This window comes from Vidua macroura, chromosome 4, assembly GCF_024509145.1.
Source record: "Vidua macroura isolate BioBank_ID:100142 chromosome 4, ASM2450914v1, whole genome shotgun sequence".
In the NCBI taxonomy this organism is placed as follows: Eukaryota; Metazoa; Chordata; class Aves; order Passeriformes; family Viduidae; genus Vidua; species Vidua macroura.
Window position 1 is genome coordinate 36266523 of NC_071574.1, and position 25889 is coordinate 36292411.

The 25889-nt window shown below is 38.1% G+C and overlaps 2 protein-coding genes across 17 annotated transcripts in view; one reads left to right on the forward strand and one right to left on the reverse strand.

Annotated features, from left to right (window-relative positions):
* The window catches only part of NEK1 (NIMA related kinase 1), a 42836-nt gene extending 17996 nt beyond the window's left edge, over nt 1-24840 (reverse strand). For 3 of the 14 annotated variants that reach the window (XM_053975370.1, XM_053975373.1, XM_053975367.1), the window contains exons 1-17: nt 24761-24839; nt 21743-21891; nt 21566-21662; nt 19502-19599; nt 17862-17945; nt 17378-17445; nt 17169-17255; nt 16083-16137; nt 14504-14704; nt 11984-12044; nt 10161-10318; nt 7910-7969; nt 7716-7763; nt 7552-7623; nt 4369-4550; nt 4155-4286; nt 701-803 (exon numbers count right to left, since the gene is read on the reverse strand). In XM_053975370.1, coding sequence (XP_053831345.1) covers nt 701-803; nt 4155-4286; nt 4369-4550; nt 7552-7623; nt 7716-7763; nt 7910-7969; nt 10161-10318; nt 11984-12044; nt 14504-14704; nt 16083-16137; nt 17169-17255; nt 17378-17445; nt 17862-17945; nt 19502-19599; nt 21566-21662; nt 21743-21859 — 1623 coding nt within the window. In that variant the 5' untranslated portion in view covers nt 21860-21891; nt 24761-24839. Of the gene's footprint in view, nt 1-700; nt 804-4154; nt 4287-4368; nt 4551-7551; nt 7624-7715; nt 7764-7909; nt 7970-8208; nt 8269-10160; nt 10319-11983; nt 12045-14503; nt 14705-16082; nt 16138-17168; nt 17256-17377; nt 17446-17861; nt 17946-19501; nt 19600-21565; nt 21663-21742; nt 21892-23934; nt 23974-24314; nt 24335-24760 lie in introns of those variants that run through there. The other 11 variants (XM_053975375.1, XM_053975374.1, XM_053975381.1 and 8 more) reach the window with 10 other exon arrangements.
* A 218-nt stretch (nt 24841-25058) lies between these two features.
* CLCN3 (chloride voltage-gated channel 3) overlaps nt 25059-25889 on the forward strand; it is a 59404-nt gene continuing 58573 nt past the window's right edge. For 2 of the 3 annotated variants that reach the window (XM_053974983.1, XM_053974985.1), the window contains exon 1: nt 25059-25144. The gene's annotated coding sequence lies outside the window, so the exon portion shown is untranslated. The remainder of the gene's footprint in view (nt 25145-25889) is intronic. The other variant, XM_053974986.1, reaches the window with a different exon arrangement.

Below are 25889 nucleotides of genomic sequence, written 5' to 3' on the forward strand. Positions count from 1 at the left end.
ACCACAGTCAGTTCAATTTCAGCAGCTGACAAAGATACTGTCACTCAATGCATATGAATAGTGTGGAGAAACACTCAAAAAGTAAAACCCTCCATGTTATCAAAACACATAGTAATTTCCAATATATTTTTAAACGAACTTCCTGAAGGAATACTGAATTTAGAACCATAAGCATAAAGAACATTTGATGACACTATCTTCTACTTAATTTCTAAAGAGTAAAGGTTTTATAAGAGTCAACAGAGACAGATATGGATGACTTTATAATACCTTTTCAATAAGCAGAATGTTTCCCTAGCATGCAGCACTATGTCTGATCATTAGCTGTATCAGTTTAATCAGACTTCATTTTCAGTTCAAGCTACTGTATAACACGAAGTTTAACTTTAAACAAGACTCCAAAGTATAAACAGAAAAAAATGTAAATGAATCTTCTAAAATTCACAATAGCAAGTTAGACACATGCAAACAAAAATAATTTCCTTTGTTAATAAGCTTGAAGTAATGAGAACTGTACTACATGATTATGTTACGTTTTATTAAAATTAGCAATAAAACGCAGAAAACTTATCTCCCATTCTCTCTGTTTTTTTCAAGACTTAAGGAAAATATTTAGTCAGCATTTTACTTATGATGCTACTTCAAAGACTCACAAAGCATGCTGAAACAGTAATACACACAGGAAGACCAGATTTCATACCATGTGCCCCTGAGCTCGAGCTTTATTTTCCATGGCTTCTCTCTTTCGTTGCCAGAATTCTTCAACTTGCTTTGCTCTATCTGCAGCTATCCATCCTTTTTGCCTGAGTAATTTCAACACAGCAAGATGAAAGTCTCTGAAATATGACACAGTAAGCACCACCGCCCCCACTGTCCTCCCCCTTCACTTATTCTAACTAGAACACACAGGGGAAAAAAGTAACTTTATATGAGTAAGACATCTTCAAAAAATGCCTTTCATCAGCCAAAATACAAGTCAGACTTCCACAAAATGGAGGAAAATAGGCTTAGTAAAAGTAAGAAGAACTATTAAAAAAATAAATCCAAAACACTATACTGTTGCTCTTCCAGATCCTTGTCATTGAAAGAAAAATGAAGGTCAAAACACAATCTTGCTACGATTATTTCTGGAAGTGTCTCGGCTTGTTTCATTACTGTTATAATTTGTGACAAAGAAGATTCCTTCAAGATTTCCCTTCAGAGACAAGCAAGAACTCATCACATGAGCCAATCAGTAAGGTCAATACTGTGACAGCCTTTCCAGACTGCCCTATATTTGCAGTAAGAGCTTCCATCACTTAGGGAATTACTACAGTGCTACTATTCTCAGAGTGTTCTGGCAATTCCTTTTAGGGACTCTTGGGGGATTTTTTTTTTTTGTTTTTTTTTTCAAAGGGTCCATGAAGGAATTTTCCTACCCTAGAATTAGCCATAAGAAGATGATTGTTTTTTGACAAGTTTCACCCTAGGTCAGGGACCTGCTTGGGAAGACAAGAAGGCTACATTTAGTTTACCATAACTGAGCATCCTGCAACTCTACAAGTACATTTATAACATCATAGAGGAACCAGATTCTGACAAATTCCTCAGAAGTAGACCCAGAGACATTTCATACTAAAATTAAACCAACACACTAAGAAATGGTTTAAGATAGTCTACAAATGGTAGAATGATGAGGCCTTTCCAAGGTTCCCTAAGCCTCCTTTAACTGAGGACCATTGGGGTTTGCCAACAGTCAGGAAGAAATGGGAATACGCTGATAGCAATACTCCATTAGACTGAGGCAGTTAAAGAAAGAATCATTTTGTAATACAGGAAAGTCTACTAATTAATAATTAATTAGCACACTAATTAAAATACCTGCATTTTATTATTTTGCCCCTTCACCCCCCAATCAAAAAGGAAATGAATTTTTTTCCACATGCTACAATTCATTAAAAGGAAGACAGAGATAAAACCACTTTGATACAATAAAACAAACATTGCTCTGGAAAGGCAAGACAATCCACATAGTGTTACTGGTCAAAAAACAAACACTTGCCAATCTTTGTGTACACATACCTGATTCACTAAAAGATTTTTACTCTACCTTTTAACTACATATGAGCTCAATTGGTGGATAGAGAAATCTGTGCAAAGGCCTGTTATGCAGCTGAAGTTTGTCATACATCATGAACCTTACAGTGTTGGAGGAGAGGTCTTTCCAAAAAAACTCAAACCAAGACAGTCCTATTTGCTCAAACCAAGTTCACAGGAACATCTTACCTCAAAATTTTATGAACATTTCATGAAAATGTTTTTTCTTACTCTAAAGGTGAGTGACTCATTTTCCTACAACATTTCAGCTAGATTTCTGCTGGGCTGCACTTCCACCTGAGACAGTTCTTCAATATCGTTGACACTGAATATACTTAGCTTTACAATAATGGTAATACAACGAAAAATACTTCAACTTGAAGATTTCTCCGCTTCTTCAATATATGCCCTAAATTGACTATCTTTAACAAAGTTCTTGTTATTTAAATTCTTTCTTTGAGCAAAACATCATGAACACTTGCCTTCAGCTGGACGAATTAAGTCCAGGACAGAAATACAGCTAGGCTGGCTATGATAATAAAAATTGCTTCTAGGTAACATACAGATTCTTAACATTTAAGATGCTAAGAGACAGTGCCTCAATTTACAGCCACCAGTAATCCAGTTTATAAACAGAAAAAACCCATCTCTGCCTATTTTGAAACTTCTGGACAGTGTTTTCATTGAGTGCTTCCGAATTCATGTATTTGAGAAATGCTGAACTGATTTCTCTTCCCAGTCTCTGTGTTATTTACAATTTGCAGCACTCTGCTATCGTTTCTCTCCATTTTAAAACATTTAAAACAGTTTATCCATGTATAGACAAATATAATCTAGTATTTACAAATGTATGAGTCAAACTGCTTCCTAAGAAGCAAGAGTTGGTGATTCCTAAGAAGCAAGAGTTGGGGATTGTGCACTTCGTGCAAAGCACTGAGAATAAATAGAGGAGGAAATACATTTAACTACAGCTGGCAAAAAATACCTTCCTATACTGGAAGGAAAAATTTTAATTATCTCACAACAGTCCAACCTACTATAACAAATATAAAATATACCTCAGAGCTTTCAGAACTGTAATATCAGTGTTAAGCATGATGTTATTGCTGCAAATTTTAAAACAGCAAAAAATCTATAATTGCAAATACATATGATATTAGAACATAAAATTGAATTAATTTAGTTTATAAGAATAAATTGTTTCTTTGGCCACTTCCTTTTTCTCACATTAACTCAATTTATTTCTTCCTCCATGGAACAGATGATTGGCTCTGCAAAAGTTTAAGTAATGAAGGAGAAAATCTGTGCCTCTGGAAAGTCAGTTAGTAACGTTCACAGAACTAAACTTCCAGGAAAATGGTATTTTTCCATTTACTAGTCACAACTGCCAACACAGTTCTTTGGGCAATATTACAAGATCTAAAGGAGAGCAAATAAGTTTGAAGAAGCTATTTGAAAGAGTGAAAACATTAAAAAGAAAATCAGTACTTGCTTACAATCATTTTATATAAAAATACCCTATTTACAATGATTAGACTTAGATCTTCTAATTCACTATTTGAATACCGAATTAGAGGTTGCACACCATTACAACATCTGGCATTCATATCTCAATGAAGAAAGCTCCTAGAAGTTTTCCACCAATCAATAAACAGGAGCCAACAATTCTGGGATCATTCTAGATGCTTTGCAGTACTAGAAACAGGTGCAGAGAAGGCAGGAAGAATAAGATGATGGGAGAAAGAAGTATCTTGTCAGGTAACACAAAAAGTTGAATGATGAACAAAGCAAAGGAGGAGGCTTATGTTGTTATGTGCAACCACATTAAGCCAACAATTTTGTCTGAAATCTACTTTAGGTAGGTTTGCTTATTTCAACTATTTTTTCCATTTTTGGAAAAGCCAAGATCTTCATTGGCTCTAAAAGAATTGTGGTCTGTGAGGGTCTGACAAACAAACAGGCAGCACAATACCAATGAATAGAAGTGATTTTGAGACATGCTCAACTACTGAACGAAACCAGACACAGAACAAGAATCTAACATGGAGGGACAGATCCACGGATTATCATAGTCCAACCTGTTTGCATTGGCTTGTTTAGACACCTCCTTCAATCTTTTCACTTTTTTCCTAACTGCACCAACATCGGGTAAATGGTGATGACCTGCAGGTCCCTTAGGAACTCCTGGACGTGTTCCAGGTGGAATTCCTCTGTAGACAAATACGTACAGTAACTTTCATTACTTTCATCTAAAGCAGAACACATGTAGCTTCTAATGGAAGGTAGTCATACCTTTCAACAACTCCTTGGTCTTGTAGTTTCGCCCTCAATTTGGCTTCCCTCTCTTCAGCTACTCTGAAGACATTTTCCTTTTGCTGTTGCATCTGGTCAAAAATAGCATGATAGTGTTCATAGCGTCCTCTGGAAGACACAGGAAAAGGACCAACACCACCTCCACCGACATAATATGGTGCCTGGAAACCAAAAGGGGTAGAGTGGAAACCACAAATACTGCTTTTAATAGGCTCTTCCAATTTCTACTTCTTCAGCAGAGTACTAATAATATTAACATAGTCTGCAACAATTTTAAATTGGTCCTAGTTTTATCCCTGGCATGCCGCTATTTTAATGAATTACATGATAGATAAATTAATTTTTTTTTATTAGCAGTCCAGAATAAAACACCATTTTATCTTCCTTTAAAAATAGTCCAGTTATACATGAGCCATCTCTCACACATTTTGGAAGTCATTGAAAATGACTCCATTGAAGTGTAAACAGAGATAGATAATGCTACATGGCCAAAATCAAAGTTTTAGCAAAAAAAGTGATACAAGTCCAACTGAAGTAGTAACAAACACACATTTTTTTCATGAAGCTGGAAACAGTCAAGCATAGTTTTAAGTTTGCTGAATGGCACTAAGTGCTGATTTATCTGAGAATCCCCATTGCCACCCAACCTACCATTTTATTTCCATCACTAGACTTGAGATGCTTCTCTACTAAAGCCCAGATCAGGGGAACACCTACCACAAGGTACTGCTTTGTGCAAATTATACCTGTCATTCTCAAAGCATTAGAATTCCTGTAGAATTTTCAAGTGAAAATAATGAAGAAAGTAATGTTTCAAGCAGCTGTGTACAGTAATAGCCAAGGATGGATGTAGAAAATGTGAAACTGGAAAAACAAGGTTAAGGTTGTCAGCACATGCATAAAAATGTTTCCTTCATGCCTGGGGGAAGCAGTCAAATAGCCCATGGTAGTAAATCTATGGAATTTGTTTCAATAACAGTGTCAATCTACCTTCCAGAGTAGTCTGAAGTATTTAATATATATTCAATCAGGTGTGTACAGAAGTGACAGGTTTAAGACTGCCTGTTTAGAAGTTCTTGAAGAGACTATATTTGACAACAGAATTTATCTTACATTCTGAGTTTCTGTTGTTCAGTGCCATCAATGGCTCCCCACAATCCAGATGAGAGTGCTAAATCAAGGATTTACTTAGGTATTCAAACAAATATGCGGTAGATTGTTGGTCTGAATAAAAGTAACTATACAAGACTGTGATTTCTACAAATAGAAGGAAGAGTCTTGGTTTAGACACTATTCAAGATTTCACATATGATTATTAGAATTCAGTTTCCAAAATCTAAAGAAATACTAGAGAATGGTCATCATTCTTCAGGCAAGTTAAATGAAGCAGGTGCTCATAACAGTCTGGAGAACAGTTACAGTTCCTGCTAGAACCACAAACCCAAAGCCAAACACTTGCCATGTCTTTCTCTACTTTTCTTCAGAAACAGGTGCCAGCAACCAAACCGAAAAGAAAACAGGAAGACAGAATCATGCAATGCATGACTCTGCTGTGCCTTTGTAAGAGGCTGTATGGCTTGTGTTATTGGAAAGCTTGAACAATGATATTCAACTGCACTGTCAGAGAGTTCCTGGATATACTGCTTTCATGCTGCAGAAAGGAAAAATATAATTAAGTGAGAATATTATAATAGTATATGGAAACCAGAAATGATGGTAAACTAGCAGCCTGCAGTATGATTTGTACTCAACTAGCCAATTTGAAGACGACATCTCAATGATTTTTCCAACTACCACGATGTTTTACACCAGTGACACTTGGTGAATACAGACACACTCACTGGCCTCAGTTTCCCTAGATAACTGAGAATACAGATAACAATGCAGCTGGACCTACAATAGAACAGTTCGTATGTTCACAGTAAAACTGATTAAATTAGAAACACTGTGTTCAGGAACACAGCCAGCTCTCATCCAAACATGAGGATACATGTATATCATGTTGTATGGGAGCTTGTATTGGTGCCTGCCAGTTTGATCTTGAAGGAGAGGAGGACAACATAGGAAACAAACTCCATTTTTTCAATTTTTTAAAATTAAATTAGCACTTTGTAGTTTTTAAAGTCTGGTATGCTTAAGTTTGTATTTGTATTTAAGCTTTACTTATATGAAGTGCAGCACACATCTAAAGATGATATATATTTTGAAAGGAAATATTTAATAAGCAGCTACTGAAACCTGGTTGGTGTTTGTGTGTTCCTCATTTTTGTACAAGGAATAGCAATAAAACCTCTATCCATTTTGACTTTATTGCTCAGTCAAACTTGCTTACAAAAACCCTACTGAACATGTTTATGCCCAGTATTTTCATAAGACTCACTACCACCACAACAAATCCCTGTGTTTCAATCCACTTTCTATTGTCAGATAGACTTACCATAGTACTACTTAAATTCCTGCACTGGCTCTGATGAAAGTACCTAGACCCTTATAATCAACTAAATTGATGAGATTACTTTCCAGGACAGTTATGTTTCCATGAAACTATGACATGCACAAATAGGAAAAAGGAAACAGTCATGGGAATCAGATTAAATTATGCACAAAGTGAATGGCTAAACAAAGTGTATGTGCTACACTGCATTAAAAAAAGATTTACTCAAAAATTTTTAGCCCCCTCCTAAACATCTTATTGATATATAGAAACACTTAAGTTGCTAAATAACAAGGAATGTTTAGAAACAAGTGTTTAATACTGGGAAAGAGGTCCATTACTATAATATGAAAACCTGGGAACAAAAAAATTCTAGAACAAACTTGAATGTGAAAGAAGCTGCTCATGCATACACTCAGCACAGGAAAAGTAGCAAAAGCAGGTGTGGAAGTCAGAAAGTGGTGCATGAAAACCATTATTAGCAGAAAGAGAAGAGATTACTAGCGGAAGAGAAGAGAAATTTAGAAACATTAAAAATGAAAATTGCACATAATCTCCAAAAGGCCAGGGAGGAGCTGTTACAGTCTATCTCAAATTATCACAGATTAGTAATGGACAGCCTCAAGAGTTGACCTCCAAGAGCAAATCCTTCTGAAAAGAGAAGACCATTTCATACAATCAAAGGTGGGGAGAACAGACTGCACCACATTTCTGCATCTGCTGCCAACCTTAACACCACTTCCACCTGAACCAAGCACATTCCTCCATCCTTGTTCCCTGGCTCTGTTTATTCGTTCCATCTGAAGGAGAAAACAATACAGGAAAACAAAATTCAAGGAACCACTAAGTAAAAATTGAACTTCACTCTTAACACATTTTAAACATATTTTACCCTTTCTTTTTCCAATCTTCTCATTTCATCTGCCTTCGGTAAACTGATCTGCAATGTGTAAGGATTAAACATGTTAAGGAACATGTTAAGGGAAATCAAACTACTGCATATTCTTACACAACACACCACACCACAAGGTATGTCATTAAAATTTCTATGGGGGAATAAAGAAAAATCTGAAGACTCTTGTCTACCTGCTCTCTCTGGCGTTTTTCTTTTTCAGGCAATTCTAATCTTTTCTTTTTTGAAGGTTCCTGAAAAATAAGCATATAATTTGGTATTTATTACTGAGCCATTACTCTGTCAAGTCTCTATCAAGATGGGTTACTGATCCAATTGCTGGTGTATGTCCATGAAGATTAAAAAAAAGAAATCATTGCTATATAATGTTTGGGGAAAAAAGATGAGGAGGAAAGGTTTGAAGGTTGTATGTTGTCATTCTTGCTGTGGACTTGGTTTTTGCTCAATTTGAAAACAGATGATTTCATGATACCTCAAACATTTTCCTCCTTTTTTCTACTGGCATAATTTCCATCAATGGGGTTGGAAATGCCTGCATGAAAGGTGACAGAATGAGAGAAAAATTCGATCAGAAAACATATTCTTAACGTCACAGCTGAGTGTGTACTAAATGGGTTTAAAATACTTGATTATTCAGGAGGTTTGAAGTGAAAAGGACTGCTAGGATATACGGGTATCCTGTACTAAAAGCTCTTCAAAAGCTGAAGGTAGTGATTTTTAAATATGTTTTGTCTTAATTTTTCTTCTTTGGTAGTATCGCTCTTCATTACAACCTTTTCTTTATAGAAACTCTTTGAGGGGGCCTAGATATTAAGATTCTCTTATTTGGAAGGTTATCCTAGGGTTCTTTTGCTTGGTATTTCACTTGGTTCCAACTCCTAACTAAGGTTCTTGTTACCTATGACACCACAGTCTATAGTTAACAAAATGTGCTGTTCAATCTTCTCAAAAAAGCCATCATTACCTTTAAAGATTTTTTTTCTGACCATACTAGAACACACAGAGCTTCACAGTATTTTCTTTTGACAACATGCAGTCAAATGGGTAATTTAAAATCAAGTATTGCAGAAGTTGGAAACCTTTAGAGACTTGTAATAATATAATGTTAATGAAATATTACTAAATAAAATGTAATAAATTGTTACATGCTCCTCTGAAAAGCCAGCTAAGATCTGCAAGCTCAGACTCAGAGAAGAAAATTTATATTAAGTTGTAGCCATTGTTTCTATCCTGCATCTTATCACCAGGTACAATTCACAAAAAGACTGTCTTAGCATAGCAGCATTACTGACTCATTCCATGTGGGAAGAGGATATTTCTTCAGTCTCTCCCCTGCCACATTAAGTCTCAAGGCAAGTTGGATAAGTGTTGGCTGGTGAAACCCATGACAAAGACCTATAGATGGCTTTCCAATCAAGCGTTAGAACACATAAACCTCGTGATTTGATAAGGTCACACAAGAAGTCTGCACTCTCCTTTCTTGCTTTTTCAAGCTGTGTTTCAAGAGCCAACAAGGCTTGTGTGATCAATGAACTCTTCTCTAAACTTCTGATAACTGTTGAACTTCACAGATAATTTGCACCTCAAGGATAATTTTCTATCCACCTACAACTTTGACAGACAGATAGAGGTCTTAGTATTATGCTTCCTGAAGTGCCATGGGAGAGGAAAAAAATAATCCCAAAACAAATCCCACAACAACAACAACCATGTTACTTATTCAGATAAAATCTGAACTAGTTCTCTTGCTGAAGCAGCAGCCTCTTGGTTGCTAGTAGTTTGGCATGTGCATATAGCTCAAAACTAGCTGTAGCAAAAACAACTCCTGACCATACGGTAATTAATGGAATAAAAAGAGAGAATAAAAACTTTATGTAATAAGAAATACAAAGAAGACCACAGGAAGAAAGATCAGAAGTACTCTATGACAGTATACAGAAGACTTTCTCATTAGCTCATGGAATTAGATCTGGAAAATTTCTCTTTCAACTACACAGTTTCTCTGCCAAACAATACTTTGTAAAATGGCTAGAAAAAGTTTGTCTATTTTGAAAATTTGAATTATTTTGGAACTAAGAAAAAGGATGCAAAGGTTCCCATCCAGTGTCAATGATCTTGGTGTACCTGACAGGCCTCCAATATTTCTAGGAGTGGTTAACACCAACAAAGAAAATGAAAACACACAAATGTAATTCAGCCTTGGAATTAACACCCAAGTCTAAAGTAGGCATTTACAAAAACTATATTAAAACCAACTAAACAAACAATCAATAATGAAACAAGCCAAGCATTTAAACTACTAGTTCTACTTTCTCTGCAGGTGCATGAAGCATGTTCACATACCGAGACATTTTGAAAAGGAAGGCATAGTATTTACATAATGTATGAACAAAACAGCTCAATTTAACTAACTTGGCTTCTTACCTGTCTAATTTTAGTCAATGGCTTCTTCTCATTAGGCTTTTTAGGTGCACCACAAGACTTCCTGATAGTTAAAGGCACTCCATATTTTGCAGCAGGTTTGGTAATTTTCTGAGCTGGTGCAACTGAAGTCAGTGTTGGTTCTTGAACTGGTCTTTGAGCTGAAAAGACAAAAAAAACAACAATAAAAAAACCCTGGGTTTGAGCTACCCAGACTGGCCAGTGAATGATATTTCCCTTTCTAAAACTCTTAAAAGTCTTAGAACAGCAAAACTAGAGAAAAACGGATGTACTCTGTGTCGGGGACCGAAGTCGTGTTTAAGGCCCAGCCGTATTTGGTCTGCTCTTGTGTACATCCACAAGACAATGAGGAAAACTTTACTGCATAACTGGTGGGAACTTGACCTTTGAAAGAGAAACAATGCATTGGTCCATTAGTGGGAACTTAACTTGTGAAAGAGAACAATGCGCAATGGAGCTGCTGTTAGCATGGAGGTGGGATCACGAGCCGCTGTGGCCTCATCTCACACGCCGGCCAGATGTCATATCTGGAAAAATTCCACTCCTGAGGAGAAGCCTTGAGGTGCGGGTCTGGGGTGGAGGGGACAAGAACTGGATGTACACTGTGTGGATCCAGGGGATGCCCTGAAGGTGCACTGCCTGCCTGGCCCCCTGCATGAGCACCATGTTCTCCGTGTTCTTTGCCTGCCCAGCAGCTTTGCAGGAGCCAGAGGTCTGTATGTATTATTTGCTACAACTAGTAATAAAAGCAAATTTGATTTGCAGTTACAGTTGGGTTTCAGGTTTGTTGTGCATGGGCATCCTCCTGAACCTGTAACAAACCACTAACATTTCATTCACATAAGCTGATGTACTAGCTTGTCTAAGTTTGATGAGAAATAGAAGAAAACAATTCCTGTGCTTTTACATTTTAGTTCTTCAAGCTGGATAACTGGCATTTCATTCAGCTGCCTTGCTTAAGTGTACAGTGCTCACGCACACAGGGAAGAGGTTTCCTAACGGAATGGAGAGACAGGCTTTCTCCACTAACAACACTGAACTGAAACCTGTAATGCTAATGTCACCAGAATATGAGTTCTAGAAGAGCTTCAATGGCCTTCAGGGATATTGTTTTCCCCATAGAGTTTCTGAATATACACCAATATTGTGAGTTTGATTCTGGGTTAGCAGGGCTCTCTTACCACAGAACAGGAGGTCAGCAACACTATCAAAAGATACTAAAGCCCTTGCCAGAGCATCAAATAATTACAGGGAAATAAAGTAACTGGGAAAGAAATCTAGGGGAAAAAAAGGCAAACTAATGCAGTAAAATGAAGTAAGACCATCTTGACAGAATTAATCTTCTTTGTTACCACTAGCAGAAATTTTACTGAATTAGACTGAACCCAGACTTTATCTTGGAATTTCTAATAAAGTGTCTCACATTTTTTTGGAAGAAATTGTACTTCTCATTAACCATTTTTCATTCCTAAGGGATAAAAAGTCATACAATCATAGCATATGAATTAGTTCCATTATTTGCAGTCTACACTGTCTCCTTAAGTTTCGGAAGTGTAGCATACTGCAAGAGGAAAAAGTACACAGTATATTACAGGCCCATAGCTTGTATTTGCATTATTTGTAACCAACATATGTCCAGCTCCCTGGGGGAGAGGAGGAAATTGCTTCTGCTCTCTTTCTTCCTGAAAATTCTACAGTCAGGTGTGAGAACACACCAAAAAAAAAAAAAACCCTAGTAAAAGAACAAAGCTACATACATGATCTTGACAGAGCTGAAAGCAAAAGCAGTGTAGACACCAGCTTACCTGGTGAAGCATGTGGTCCAAACTTGTGGAAAGTTTTATGACTGAATTCATCTGCAATGAGCTAAACAATTTGAAGAGTTAGTCAATATACCTGAGACCAAAGCTAGGAATAACTTATTTTCAGACAAGTGTGCCATTAGCAGTAAGCATCTAGCTAAGAGCATTTACTGTAAATTACATGAAAATGAATTTATGCATTTATGGAACTTTATGCACTGAATCTAGTATTACTAACACCAATATGAAGCTGGAGTATTTTCAAACATTTTTGGCATAATTACTCAAGTAATTTTAAAAAGCAATTTAGTCTGACTTCTGGGTGACACACGTTATCTCATTCATGAACTAGCTAACAAGCTAGAAAAAAATTAATGTGAGCATCAACACGATCTTTATGCGTAATTCATTTTAGATTTCTGAGTAGCTGCTAAAGTTCACCTCAAGTTTTCATACATCTTGTGTTAAAAAATAGTTCTTTAAAAATGTTTGCAGTTTTAAAGTGTTGCTATCCCTTTCAAGATGGGAAGATGACCACATATGCAGATATCTGGAAATTATATATGGTGTGCTGTCAGGCATATCAAATTAGCATAATAAAATACGGAAAGCAGTCTTACTGGGGTGAAAAATTTGAGACTAGACAAAGAATATTCAAATATTAATAGGCCATCATCTTAAATACTGTAGGTAGCTCTGAACCAAACACCTCAAAACCTATATAGTATAAATGAAAAGTATTCAAGGAAGAGCAGCAAGGATAAATGAAAAGAGTCAGTTCAGGAATAGTCTTTTACAGAATCTTGAACTACCCAGATTCCTTTGATTTGTACCAATCAGTTACAATGGATGCTGAGCAGTTGAACCTGAAAAAAAATCCAAGACAAGAACTAAAGTGCATAGCTTAGGACTCTGCACATGATGGCAAAGCAAATTTTTAATCTGTAGAGTCTGGCATCAAAGATTCTGTAAGCCAGAAGTCATACAGTTTCTTACTAATGGTATTTCAATTATCTTGAAGCTTTTATTTGAGTGGTAAGCTGTAGCAACTGAATTATGATGTTTCCATGATAACACCTTTACTAACAGAAAAGAAACCCAACTCTCCAGGATCTTTCAAAGAGCCCCCTATCTTTTTTAAAAATTGATGCTAATTTAGATCTGCTCTTTAATGCAACTTAGTTGCCATGAAGCTAAAGAAAGAATTTACATAAAGCTGGAAGATTGATTTCCTTATATTTAAAAATGGGATTTCAGCAACAGTTGCAACATGAAAATGCCAACTATGAAATAATTTTTAAGCTTAGACTAAGGAAAACAGAGGACAACGGCACTAGCCAAGGATGATACTGAAAGAAAATAAGCATTACAGCTGTATCACAGAACAACCACCTCCTGCTGAATATGAATGTACCAGACTGATACATTTCATAAAAGGTACTTTCTGTGTGGGGTTTTTTTGGTTGTTTTAAATATTAGATAACACCTCCAAGTCTGTAGAAGCAACACAAGTCAAAGACAACAGCAGTACATTTGGAAAAATTGCACCTAAGTATTCATACTCCCATCTAGGACAAATTAGTATCACCATGTGGAGATAGAGACAGCCTATTACTAATTACACTTTGACTGACTAACTCCAAATAAAAATTTCATATCCATTCTAGCTACTGGAAATAAAATCAGATCAAACTATCACTGTTGCAAATGTTAGAACAAACTTATCTGTAAAGATTTCTGAATTTAATCTTTGGGACTTCGATCTGAAGTAAGATGAAAGTGTATTTCAACACAGAAATTCAGAAATTCCAATTATATATGGCCTTTTCAAGACATTTCTTTAGTTGTGAGTTAGAATCTGTAAGAATTATTCATACTGCACTTCCTCCATGTCCTTTCTCTTCTATATTTATTTACCTTGTATCAGTACTATTATTCACTTGTTAATCTTGAGCTCTTTTGACTAGATTCATATTAAAAGGACATTATTAGATATAAAATTATATTAATAGACTTTAAACAGAATAGGAAGCAACTTCTTTGAGGGTATATAAACATGATACATTTAAACCTCAAGAAATTCAAAGATTATTTTACTTAGCATTATTTTCCACAATAGGCTCTCAGGCCATTCCAAATTACAAAAAAAAAAAAAAAAGGATTGAAGAAATTCTATACAGCAACAATGCTGAAATAATCAACAGGAGCATTTTATCAAAAGATGTATATCTAAACAAATCATTTCAGTCGTGATTCCTCATGATATAGAAAAACTCACAAAACAATGTACTTCAGAAAATGCCACTTTAGATTTACTTATGGAAACTACCAAACAATAATTTGAGACTTTTCTTTGAAGTTCATGGTAAAACTAGCTTTTCCTCAACTGACCCTGTCTATAAGAGCTCTAGGGAATACCATTACTCTAGTTTTCCAGAGTAATTAAATAAAGAAATTAAAATAAAGAAAAAGGAAAGGCCTATAATGTTTTTAGCAAAGTTAGAATTAAAACTAACTCCATACCTCTGGTGTGAGAAATTTTTCAACCCGTTTGGCTATAAAGTTTTTCTCCAATATGGAGTTTACTGATGGTCTATTCCTAGGATTCCTTTTAAACAGCTGTGACAGCAGATTACGTAGGTCATAGGAGTAATGCATAGACACAGGAGGAAAAGGTCCAGAGATTATCTTCAGGACCAAGTTCTTCATGTTACCAGCTTCAAACTGTATCACACAAGGAACAGAATGGTTATTCTTATCACCTGTCCACATGCAAGGCTGCACATACAGATGATGAGGAAGCCAAACTAACAGTGCACCTTCCTTTCCCTCAACACACACATTTTCAAGGTCAACACCAGCAGATCAAAATAATCTGTTGCCAAGTGTCCAAATTAAAATTCCAGTTAAAATTCCATCACAATACAGGTATTTCATACTATGGAGACATAACGTTGCTAACAAACAATTACTTCCCTCCAGATCTAGACTGACAATGATATATAACTAGGGAAAAAATAATTATCTGCTTGATCTCCTCTTCCAAAGCCTTTGAACCACAACATGCCTTCTGCCTCTTTTAGCAACCCCCCATTTCAAATTACAGAATGTAAAGTAGTCACACTCATTCAGGATGAAATCCAAGGGAATGCTCGGACTTCAGTTTAAGCTCAGATAACAGAGGGAACCATTTCAATTCCTTTGTACAATAAAAAGAAAATAATATGTATCACCCAGCTTACAGAAAACAAATTGTTGACATCAACTCTCAGAAATTAAACCTTGTCAGAAGTGTTGCCACATAAAAGACCCATCAAGAAGAAATTACAAAAGCTGGAAGTGAAATTAAATTCTTATCCCTTGAAAATATTTCTTTCCATTTTCATGTTGTTATAATCTTTTTCTTTTAATAAAAATAGCTACTAAGAAGCTCCAAAAAAACCACCAAAATCCACAAAAAAAAAAATCCAAAACAGGACAGAAAAACACCCAAACATTTTTTTGTCTTCCTAAGAAGACAAATGGAAGATGAAGACACTCTTCAGACTATACACACACATAGACAGAAGAAGAAAAAATTGGAAAAAGGCGACTCTTCCACCTTGGGAATTTTTTCTAAGCACTATTTACGTTCTAAACAGAAATACATTAATCCATCTGCGAAAAAGCAGAATCCAAATTCAGATTTTCAATGAAGGTTTCAGTGAATTCAAGCTTTTTTGGGAATAAAACCCAGCCCAACCAAGCAAAAACCCCCAAAACCCCAAACAACAAAACCAGCAAAAACCCCAAACCAACCAAACAAAAAAACCCACAAACATCCCCCACTATTCCTAGTATCCTTTACTATTACACCTAACAATTTTTTCAGCTAATACAATCCATTAAAAACAAAAGTGCCAAGACAGCTGAGAGATTGGCATGGAACAAAACACCAATGAAAAGTCCTGGTTGGCACAGGAAGTGGAGATGAAAATGCTGAAGGTAATTTTCAAACACCTACCATGAAAGCATTTCATCAACTAAAACACAGCTGCATAACATCAGAAATAAATTCTGTTTGAAATCACTATTCTTTTACAGACACTAAATTTCTACTTACCGCATGTTTAAGCGTACACATTTCATAGAGAACACAACCAAGGGCCCAGATATCACTAAATCAAAGAGAACACATTACTTTAAAACTTAGTTCTAGGTTAACATTGCCAGTTAACTTGTACCTCTGAAGAGAAAAGGGTGGATTTTTGAGTATGCACAAGCCCCCCTCTATGGACTTCTTTGACCCTGCAAAACCCCAAGGAAACAAAAATACCAAAACCAATTCATCAACTAAAATAAGGCCACCCTGAAAATCAGATGATGTTATTTTGGCTTCTGATTTACAACCACCTCAGCTACAGAAATCAGACAAAATATGGACAAAGGCTTTTTTGTTTAAATATATACATATGCCTGAGGTCTTTGAATTAAACAAATAAAAAAAACCTTCATCACCAAATACAATTCACAAAGTCAATTTATTCTGTTTAGCAGTGACTAAACTTACCCTCATTCATTACAGGATTTGGTTAGAACACCATTGGATAATAAACCCCATATAGAAGAAATTAAAATTGTAGTAATTTTTATCTCCTTAGAAATCCATTGAAATTAGTATAAGGCATTCACAGCAATGAATGCAACAGTTTGGTGCTGTGGAAGGGTAACTTACTAACATTTAATTATTACCATTTAATTACTCTGGGGACACTTGTTACCAGGTACAGGCTGCTGCCAGGGCAGCAAAGGCATAAACGAGGTATCTGCAGCAAGCTGAGCCACCCGTCTATGCACATCATGTGCTCAGATAATCAAATTATTGTGTTTCATCCTTAACAGCGTTTCACATTGGAAGTGCATAAACAAAGGCAGTACAAGCACTGTGCAGATAAGCAAAAGTAGAGCCACAATTAAGGACACAGCTATATCTAGAACTTGGAGCATTAAGCTAAGTCATCTCTCCGTGACATTGCTTTCTACTTCAGACCTACTAAGGTACCACCTCTAGAGTGAAGCTCAGTACCTAGTTGGGTAAGAGACAAACTAACAGATGCTCACCATCATTTGATTAGAACAGCTTTAGATTCCTAAAAGAGCTTATTTTCGTCTTTTTATCAAAAATATTTAATAAAATCCTTATTAGTACCTTTTATTGTTGTAAGGCTTGTTCTGACATATTTCAGGTGACAAATAGTATGGTGTTCCTATGCAAGTGCGTGCCAGCTCTGCAGTACTAAGACAAAAACAAGGATGGATGTTAACTGGTTAACTCACATGAAGTGCACAGACTGTGTTTTCCTTCATCAAAGCAATTGAAATTAAGTCACAAGAAAAACAGTATCAAAAAGGAGTTACCTGTTCAGAACTCTGGCAATTCCAAAATCTCCCAGCTGTATTGTTCCATCTTTGGTTAAAAATATATTCTTGATATAACAAGATATAACAGAAACATTAAGAAGTCTATTAATTAAAATATTCATACAATTGCACACTTTTTATTCTCTACATGTTTTGAGAAGAAGAAAGTTTTCTACCATTCAATTCCCCTGAAGTAATTGTTACTTACTACTATGGAACACCAGACTTATACAACTCCTACTTCATTAATAGAGAAAGCGCTACTTGACATTGTCAAACAATCTTTTCTGTCCCCACACACAAATATATGAGTAACACTTGTAGTTTTAGCAAATAGCCTCATCTGTTTGTATAAATATATAAATCTCCTGCAGACTGAAGAAGTGTTTTCAGTATTAGAAATGTTTACATAACAAACTAGGAAGATCTGAACGCAATCACTTTGAAAGACAACTCAGTTGAAAAATTGCCACCTACATACCTGTGACTTTATGTCCCGATGTAAGATTTTTCTATCATGTATGTGTTTTAGTGCTAAACATATTTGTACAAACCAATCCAGAATCTATTAATAAAAGAAAATGCAACATTAACTTCATCATTTATCTGAAAACTTCCCCACTTAGAAGATATTATCAAATCAGACTTTAACTATGGATTTTACCTTCCTTCCCCCCTTACCTGCTTCATTTAAACCAAAGAATAATTAAAAACTTAATAGTACTGTCACTATAACACAAACATTTTAATAAAAGATGCTTATTACCCAAATTTGATATTAAGCTAGAGACCACGATTTTCATTACGAATTATAAACCTAGCAGAGGTATGCCACATGGATTTGACTGGCTAAGATGCCTGAGATATGGAACTTGCAAATTAAAAGATTGTACTTTTGCTGCAGCCAATACAAGTCTTCCTGCTCTCAGTTAATTGACCAAGAGTCCTGGGAAGCCTACTGATGCTCGCAGAAACTTATTCTACGTACAGTAATTTTGTGTGTCCCACCTTAAAAAGAAAAGTATTACAAAGTAGACTTTAATGAGAAAAGCAACAAACATTTAACTTAAAGATTATGAACAAGCCAACAATGCCCTTTTTTGGGTAAATTTGCAAAAATCACAATTTAAGAAGTGACTAATGACAAGAACTTTGCCATGTAAACAGTAGTTTTACATTCACTACTTAGAAGTACATACATGACAAAATTATAGTATAATGCAAGGCATAATTTTCACTTTTCCACTTGAAGTCCTTCTTGTAAAAGTGAAGTCAAATGAGAAAATGAAAAGTTTTACAAATTATATCCCAAATGTTTAATATACTACTAAGACTTTTCAGTCCCAGGTAAATTGAGATCCTACTGGATGCAGATACAAAAGCATAGAAACAATTTATAAGCAAAGAAACATATCAGTCCTAACAAAAAACCCACCCTGAATCCTACATAACATATTTTTATTTAATTTAATCAAATCTGTACTTAAAATCCTCTCATTTATTCCAAACTATGTCACTCCTCTTTCACTAAAATTTAATTTATAACCAGTTTTGCGGCAAAAGAAAATATATTGCAAGTATATCAGCAGAATATTAAATTTTTATTACAGGCAAAATTAACTTTTGAATGATGCCAACTCCATATTTCATATTACTGTATTTACAAAGTATATTTTTTATACTTATGACACATGAAAATCAGTATTACAATACAAAAATCCTATGCCATCAAATTTTTAAAAACTTTAAAAATTATTTCAGAGGTTTAAGGATACTCATGTTGTCTTTCAGTATTTTTCATGTCTCAGATTTGGTTTACTTCACTAGAGATCCAACTTTTAAAAGCATCTTACACACAGAGAAAAAATCTCAAGAAACATATCCAGGACTTTCAACCATATTTTCTTTCTGAGTTTTTTTTTTGTGCAGTTGGTTTTTTCGTTTGTGGTTTTGTTTGGTTTTGTTTTTTAATGACACTACATTGACCAATAGTAACAAGAATGACTGTTTGAGAATAGTCTTTTAGATTAAGCAACCACATCTATAATTTGAACAAAAATAATTTCAAATTCATGAAAAAGTATCCTGCAACAAAACACCGTAACAGCAGTTTGCTGTTACCTGATCTTCAGAGAACAGGATTCCTTTCTGGGCATTTATCTTTTTAAACAGGTCTCCTCCTTCACAGTAATCCATCACTATGTACAGACAGCCATTTTCTGTAAAGTAAAAGACAAAGTATTTCAAAAAGACAAAAGCAAGACCCTTCTTTACTTAACTTTCTAAATATCTTTACCACAGTCACAGAAAAAGCAACAAACATTTACTTTTTCACATGCAGCTTCAGATATAATTTATTAGCCCATTTTTTTAAACTTCAAGCAAAAATATGTTTATTATTTTGACTTTCAAAACCTCATTTTTCCATTTTGGTAACACTGGACTATTTTGATAGGGAGGAAAAAGAATTACATCTACTGAATCAATGCTCCAACATGGCGCTGAAAACCACTAAAAAATTAAAGGTGCCATTTTATGAATGCAATATAAAACCAATCTTTAAACTTCTTTCAAACATCCTATAGATCCCCCTACCCTAAAGGGATCTTAAGTTGCCTCTATTTGCCTTCTTCTTTCTTCGAATTTTACCTGAACTTGCTAGAACATGACAGCCATCAGCTTTTGTACTAGACATGCAGTTTATTTCAGTCTGAAGAACAGTAAGAGAACTTCCAGCAGACAATGAGATGGAAACAATTATTTTCTCATTTTTGAATGAAATCTCATGAGACTAAAAAAATCCCATGCAAGTTTCCAGTAGGAGGTATGAACAAACATAATATATTTCATTCAAAGTTATGGTTTTCCCAGTTACTGATGAAAAAACAGATTAGGCAGAAGCAAATTGTAAGTTGCCACAAGCGTAAGAACTACGCTACTCACATACTAGGCATGATTTTGAGAAGAGATGAATAACTGCAGAAAATCAGTCACATGCTGCTCAAAAGAAAAAGAACTCCTATTTTATGAAAAAGTTAGTCACAACACTTAAAAACCTTTGAATTAAAATAAATTGAATCATCTAAGTCACTGAAATTTCACTCCCATAAAATGTTTCTGAAATCTGCCTTTCAAAACATCAAACCCTTAAAATTTCTCTGTTTGGTTATTTTATTATTATCTTTCATTAGTGTTATTTTAAAAGATGATTCTACAAGTCTAGATTTCTTGTACATCTATTGCTGAAATAATTTTCTTCTAGGAACTTTATATTCAATGTATTCCAAGTCAATGTGTTCTGGCAATAAAGATGCAACACAAAGTCTTACGAATTATGGATTACAGGATCTACCTCATAAGACAAAAGCACTCCTGAAGAACAGCCCTCTACCACCATGAAGAAAGCAGCGTGCATTTATAAACCAGAAGTGTGGCTGTGTAATATGACATCACAAAAATCTAACTTAATGAAAAGATAAAGTGAAAGCCCCAGGCAAAAGACATAAGAAAGTTAGCAGAAAGGAAGGAAAGGAGAAGAGAGCAAAATCTCTAAACAACAGTTCAAATAATATTTAGAGGCTTTAAATAATATTTTAACTTTTATAATAAGCTTTTGGAATCTTTTTTCTGTCCTGCCCATTTCCCAAGACATTGACTGTGAAGACAATGCAGAATTATATTTCTCCTTCCTTCACTGCCTGATGAAGTAAACAGTCCCATCTATTTTCCCAGCTCTGAAAGCGACTATATGGTTGCAGTTACTGAAGACTGAACTCTAAGACAACAGACTTGGACATAAAATTGCCCTTGCTAGGTTATCAATATCCAAATTTAGACTGTAATTTAACCTACACAAATTTATCCTACACAAGCATTCCAGTTGCTAGGGTATATTCAAGGAGACCTATGCTCTGGAGAAACAAAAGAATATCTTTCATTTAAGCAACAACCAAAACCAGTGCATGTAAAGTTATAGTCATGAATATTTGTTTATTTGTTGCCCTTTTTCTTGAATTATTATTATTTTTAAATGTGGATAGGAATTCTGAAAAAATATGGAAAATAACTGAAGTAAGTAATAAGGGCACAAAAAATACTGATCAAAGAGAGAATAGACTAAGTGCAGTAAGAAGTGCACAGAGTCACTCATGTCACTTCAGGTTCTACTGTATTAGTTCATCTTACCTTCAAATGACTCCCGATACAGGACAATATTTGGGTGTTTCATGTTAGCCAAAACAGCAACTTCTCTCCTTGATTCTTCTCTCTCCTTATTTGACATCTTCAGAATGAAAATAATGATTTGTGAGAACAGAAATACAAAAAGAATGGACCAGGAATTTATTAATAATAATCACTTACCTTAGAGATGTTTATTTCTTTAATGACATACTGTTGGCCATTCTCTTTAGCTTTGACAAGTATTGCTTTCCCAAAGGATCCTTCTCCAATCTTCCGTACTTTGATATATTTATCCATAGTTCTCGTCTTAAGGCATCCTTACTTGAGTACTGGAAAAACAAACCAACAAACACAAAAAAACCCACATGAGTATATTTAATTAGGTGTACTTAGTGATTTAGCCTGATCAGGGCATGGTAATTTTTTTTAAACTCAAAATGTTGACCCATTTGTCTCTTCAGTTCATTTTCTGTACATCATCTACTCTTAGTCTCAATTCTATTTTGGTACAGTTGGCTTATTTTGGGCCAACAAGAGCTGCATAACTTAAACCTGTTTTTGACTAAAAAGGATCTGTTTTGTCTTTAAATGTGCAATCAGTGCCAAGGCTTCTGATTCAGCTCACACACAAACACCATAGAGCTATAGCACCTGGTTAAAAATGTTTTATTCAGCTTGAATTGGAAGAAACACAATGGAGGTGAGGGGAATTCCTGTGCATTGTTTCTTAAGCACTAAATCCAGCTTTTTTGTCACTATAATGAAGCCAAAAATGACCTGAATTCAACAGATCCCCATCACATTTCAAATCATTATTCAATATAGAGAGATGTGGCCATAAGCCTGACTGAAAGACTTGTTTCATGTTGCATATAAAACAAATAATCACAAAATGGCACAAATCCCTATTTTTCATGTACTGACCATTTAGACTACCTTCTCAGATTAAAAGGAGTACTCAGGTGAATTTTTATGGTGTTTAAGCCTCTATACTAAAAATTATTTTGGTAAAAACAGGACACTAGAGAGGTGCAAGCAGAAGCTATGGTAATACACAGATGTGTCAGAATAGCACGATGAAAGGTCAAAACAAAGACCAAAGTGACAAATGTCTGAGCAAATTCTCAGTAGACTAAAAGATTATATTTTTTAAAGCAAAAAGAGCTCTCATACCCTGAAGAAGTCTCCGTAAGCTGAAAAAGACAAAAGCATCCTAAGATTTTCTTCACTTAAGCCTCAGCTGCAAGAGCTAATAGCATTTTTGCACCCAGCTTCCTTCCAACAGGAGATCCTAGTAGCTTAGATCCAAACTTCACACACATCACAGGTCTCACAATCAGGGTCTCTGCTCAATTTCATTTTTTTTTTTTACAGAATTACTATGTATTAGACACAGATGCCGCTTAACAGGACCCATACCATGAAAGCAGACTTAAAATGAATAAGGCTGCTAAGCATAACAAGACAAAACAAGAGAGATCTAAAGTAATCTGTTCTGCAAAAGAGGAGATGCAAAGCCTACTAAGACTAACTACCAGGAAAGTAAAAAGTTAAAATTACAGGCCTGCAGTGTCTTGGTGAGGTTGTTTTTTTCTCTTACAGTACATAAAGATAGTTTAATATAAAGCTGGACTTCTAAACATAAGGTCTCGGTACTATCTTCAATATTCTCTTTCAGGCAACAGTAAAAGCACAGCAGGTGTGACACAATTTGAACTTTGCATGACTCTACTGAAGTTCTCTTCCTACCCTACTTTATGAAACAACCAGAATTGTTCTACAGTTAAAACAGCTACATTAGGCATAGCTTAGGGCTGCTTCTGCATGCTGCCCCGTGCAAATACAAATGGGCAGTAACCACCCTTTGGGCGAGAAGTTACAGTTCAGTAAAAGCAGGTATATAATCTTCCATGAGTTACATAGCTTATTTTTACATGTGGCAAGGGAAAATTAGACGTCCAGAGGAAGGACATCAGCGCTGACAGGGCGTTGTCTTTTCAAGCCCAGGGCAGCAAGTCAGTTCATCGGACACACAGAACTGCACAAGTCACACCCCGAGGCAGCCCGACCGACCGGAGCGCACGGCCAGGCCAGGGCCGCGCGTACGGAGAGGGCCAGGCCAGGCCAGGCCAGGCCAGGGCAGGGGCCGAGCTGGGCCGCGCTCCGCAAGCGGCCCCGCCAGGCCGCCGCCCCCGCACAGCCAGAGGAAGCCGAGCACCGGGGCGAGAGGCGCGGCCGGGTACCGCCAGCCCCGGGGTGGCTGGAAGAGGCCATCCTCTACCTGTCCGGCTCCCAGCAGGGCGGCCCCGCCCGCCCCGTCCCCACCCCGCCTCAGCTTTCCCCGCGCCCGCTCCGGACCCACCCCGCCATACCTGCCCGCCGCGGCCACGACGGCCCAACCTGGCCTCGCGCCTGGCAAGGCCCCACCCCCTCCGCCCCTATTGGCGGCCCCGCCCCGCAGCTTGGCTCCCATTGGGCGAGCCAGCAGCGGGGCGGGGCCCCGGCCCTGCCCGCCCGGTCCGCGTTAGCGGCACTTCACCCTGGTAACGCGCGGCCATGGTCACGTGACGGGCGGGGCGCGCGCGGGTGCCAGCGTTTTGGGGGAAACCCCCCCAAAACCGCTACAAGTGTTTCACGAGCGAGCAGGAACGGCTACAGCCCGGCACCGGCGGTATGTGGCTGCCCCAGGACAGCCCCGGGCCGGGCTTCCCAGGGGGAAGCGTGACCCGGCGGGGCTGAGCGCAGCGCTTACCGGAGAGGGTCGGGCCGCACCTGTGGCTCCTCCGTTCCCGACTCCAAAGCGCGCCTTAATGGCACCTATGGGCAAAAACCCTCGTGATTCACAACGCGCTTTCTCAGTCCGAGTGCCACAGGGCACGGCGCCTTGCAGGCTTGTTAGCCTTGCACATAAGCGGACCAGCGGGCATTTTACTTAGGGAAAAAAAAAAAACCACCCCTTGACTTGACCCGTTTTGTTGGAACTTGCATTCGCTGTGTGTTAGGCGGACCCACAGTGGCCTCAGCACTTCGGCTGGCAGTACCCAGGAGCTCCGTGCTGAGCCCGACACCTGCGTTTTCTCTGCAGGTAAAACCCTTAAGCTCTCGGGGTCTCCGCAGCGCCTGGAATTTTGAGGCGGCACAGTGTAGCCCGAAGCCGAACGATGCCGCGATGTACCCGGCACTCTCTGCCTGCTTTACCTGGGAAACCGCCTGCACCCCGTTGTGAAGCGCGGGACTGTCCTGCTTCCCCCTGGGCCCTCAACCCGCCCTCGCAGCGAGGGAGCCCGGCAGGGGCCCCTCCCGCGCCTCCGGGAAGCCGCGCCCCTCCGCGGGAGCGGGGGACGGGCCCGCGCCGGGCGGACCGCGGGAAGCAGAATCAGCAGTGACGGCGATGCTGACCCCGGGTGCCCGACGGGCGCCGATTCTGCGCGGTGGGAATCCCCGCCCTCCCCGGGCCGAGGAGGCGGTGCCGGGCGGCGGAGCGGCCGCGGGTCCGGGGGCTGCGCCCGTGTCTGGCTGGCGCTCGGAGGGAGGATGAGCCAGCGCCTCCCCGGGGATCAGCGGGCGGCACCGCCCGCGCAGGTACGGGGAGGGGCGGGGCGGGGCAGGCTGGGGTTCCCCCGCGGCCCAGGGACACGGCAGGGGAGCGAGCGGGGCCGAGGCGGCGGGAGGAGGGGAGCGGAGTGGGCAGCCCCCGTTCGCCCAGCGGCTGCTGCGCCCCCGCCGGCGAAACGGCTCCGGCCGGCCGGGATCGGGAAGGGACGGACGTGGTATCCCTCACCTCGTCCGTGTGCCTCCCCCGAAAGGCCAGGATGAGGGGGAACATGCCCCGCGTGTTTACAGAGCGTAAACACATAATGTTTGCACCCTGTCACCCCATCCCGGTGTTCTTCCGGGCAGCGCTTGTGCTCATAGGGAAAGTGGGGGGCTCTGCGGCTGGGAATGTCCAGGGTCTCCTCCCCATGCAACCAGCGCTGGAAGGATTTTTCTGCATGAGTTGCTCTCTTTATATTGGCTCACGGGTTCGGCTAGTAGGGCCGCTCTTAGACAAGGGAGAGAGGTAATGGGCTCTTGTTGGAGCCTCATAATTATGTGGGTGTGCAGGTCAGCGAGGTTAAAACTGAATAGTGAGTGCATTCTTTCATATTATCTTCCCTACTTGTCCAAAATTATTCCCTGCCCTAGCCAAAACCGTGGAAATGGCTGTAAAACAAGTGTGTATCAATTCTCACTTAAAATGAATGGCTATGAATGTGACAGTGGAAAATTACGTGCTGATAGTGAACTGTGTTGTGTGTATTGTAGTAAATTTGCTGTGTCACAATTT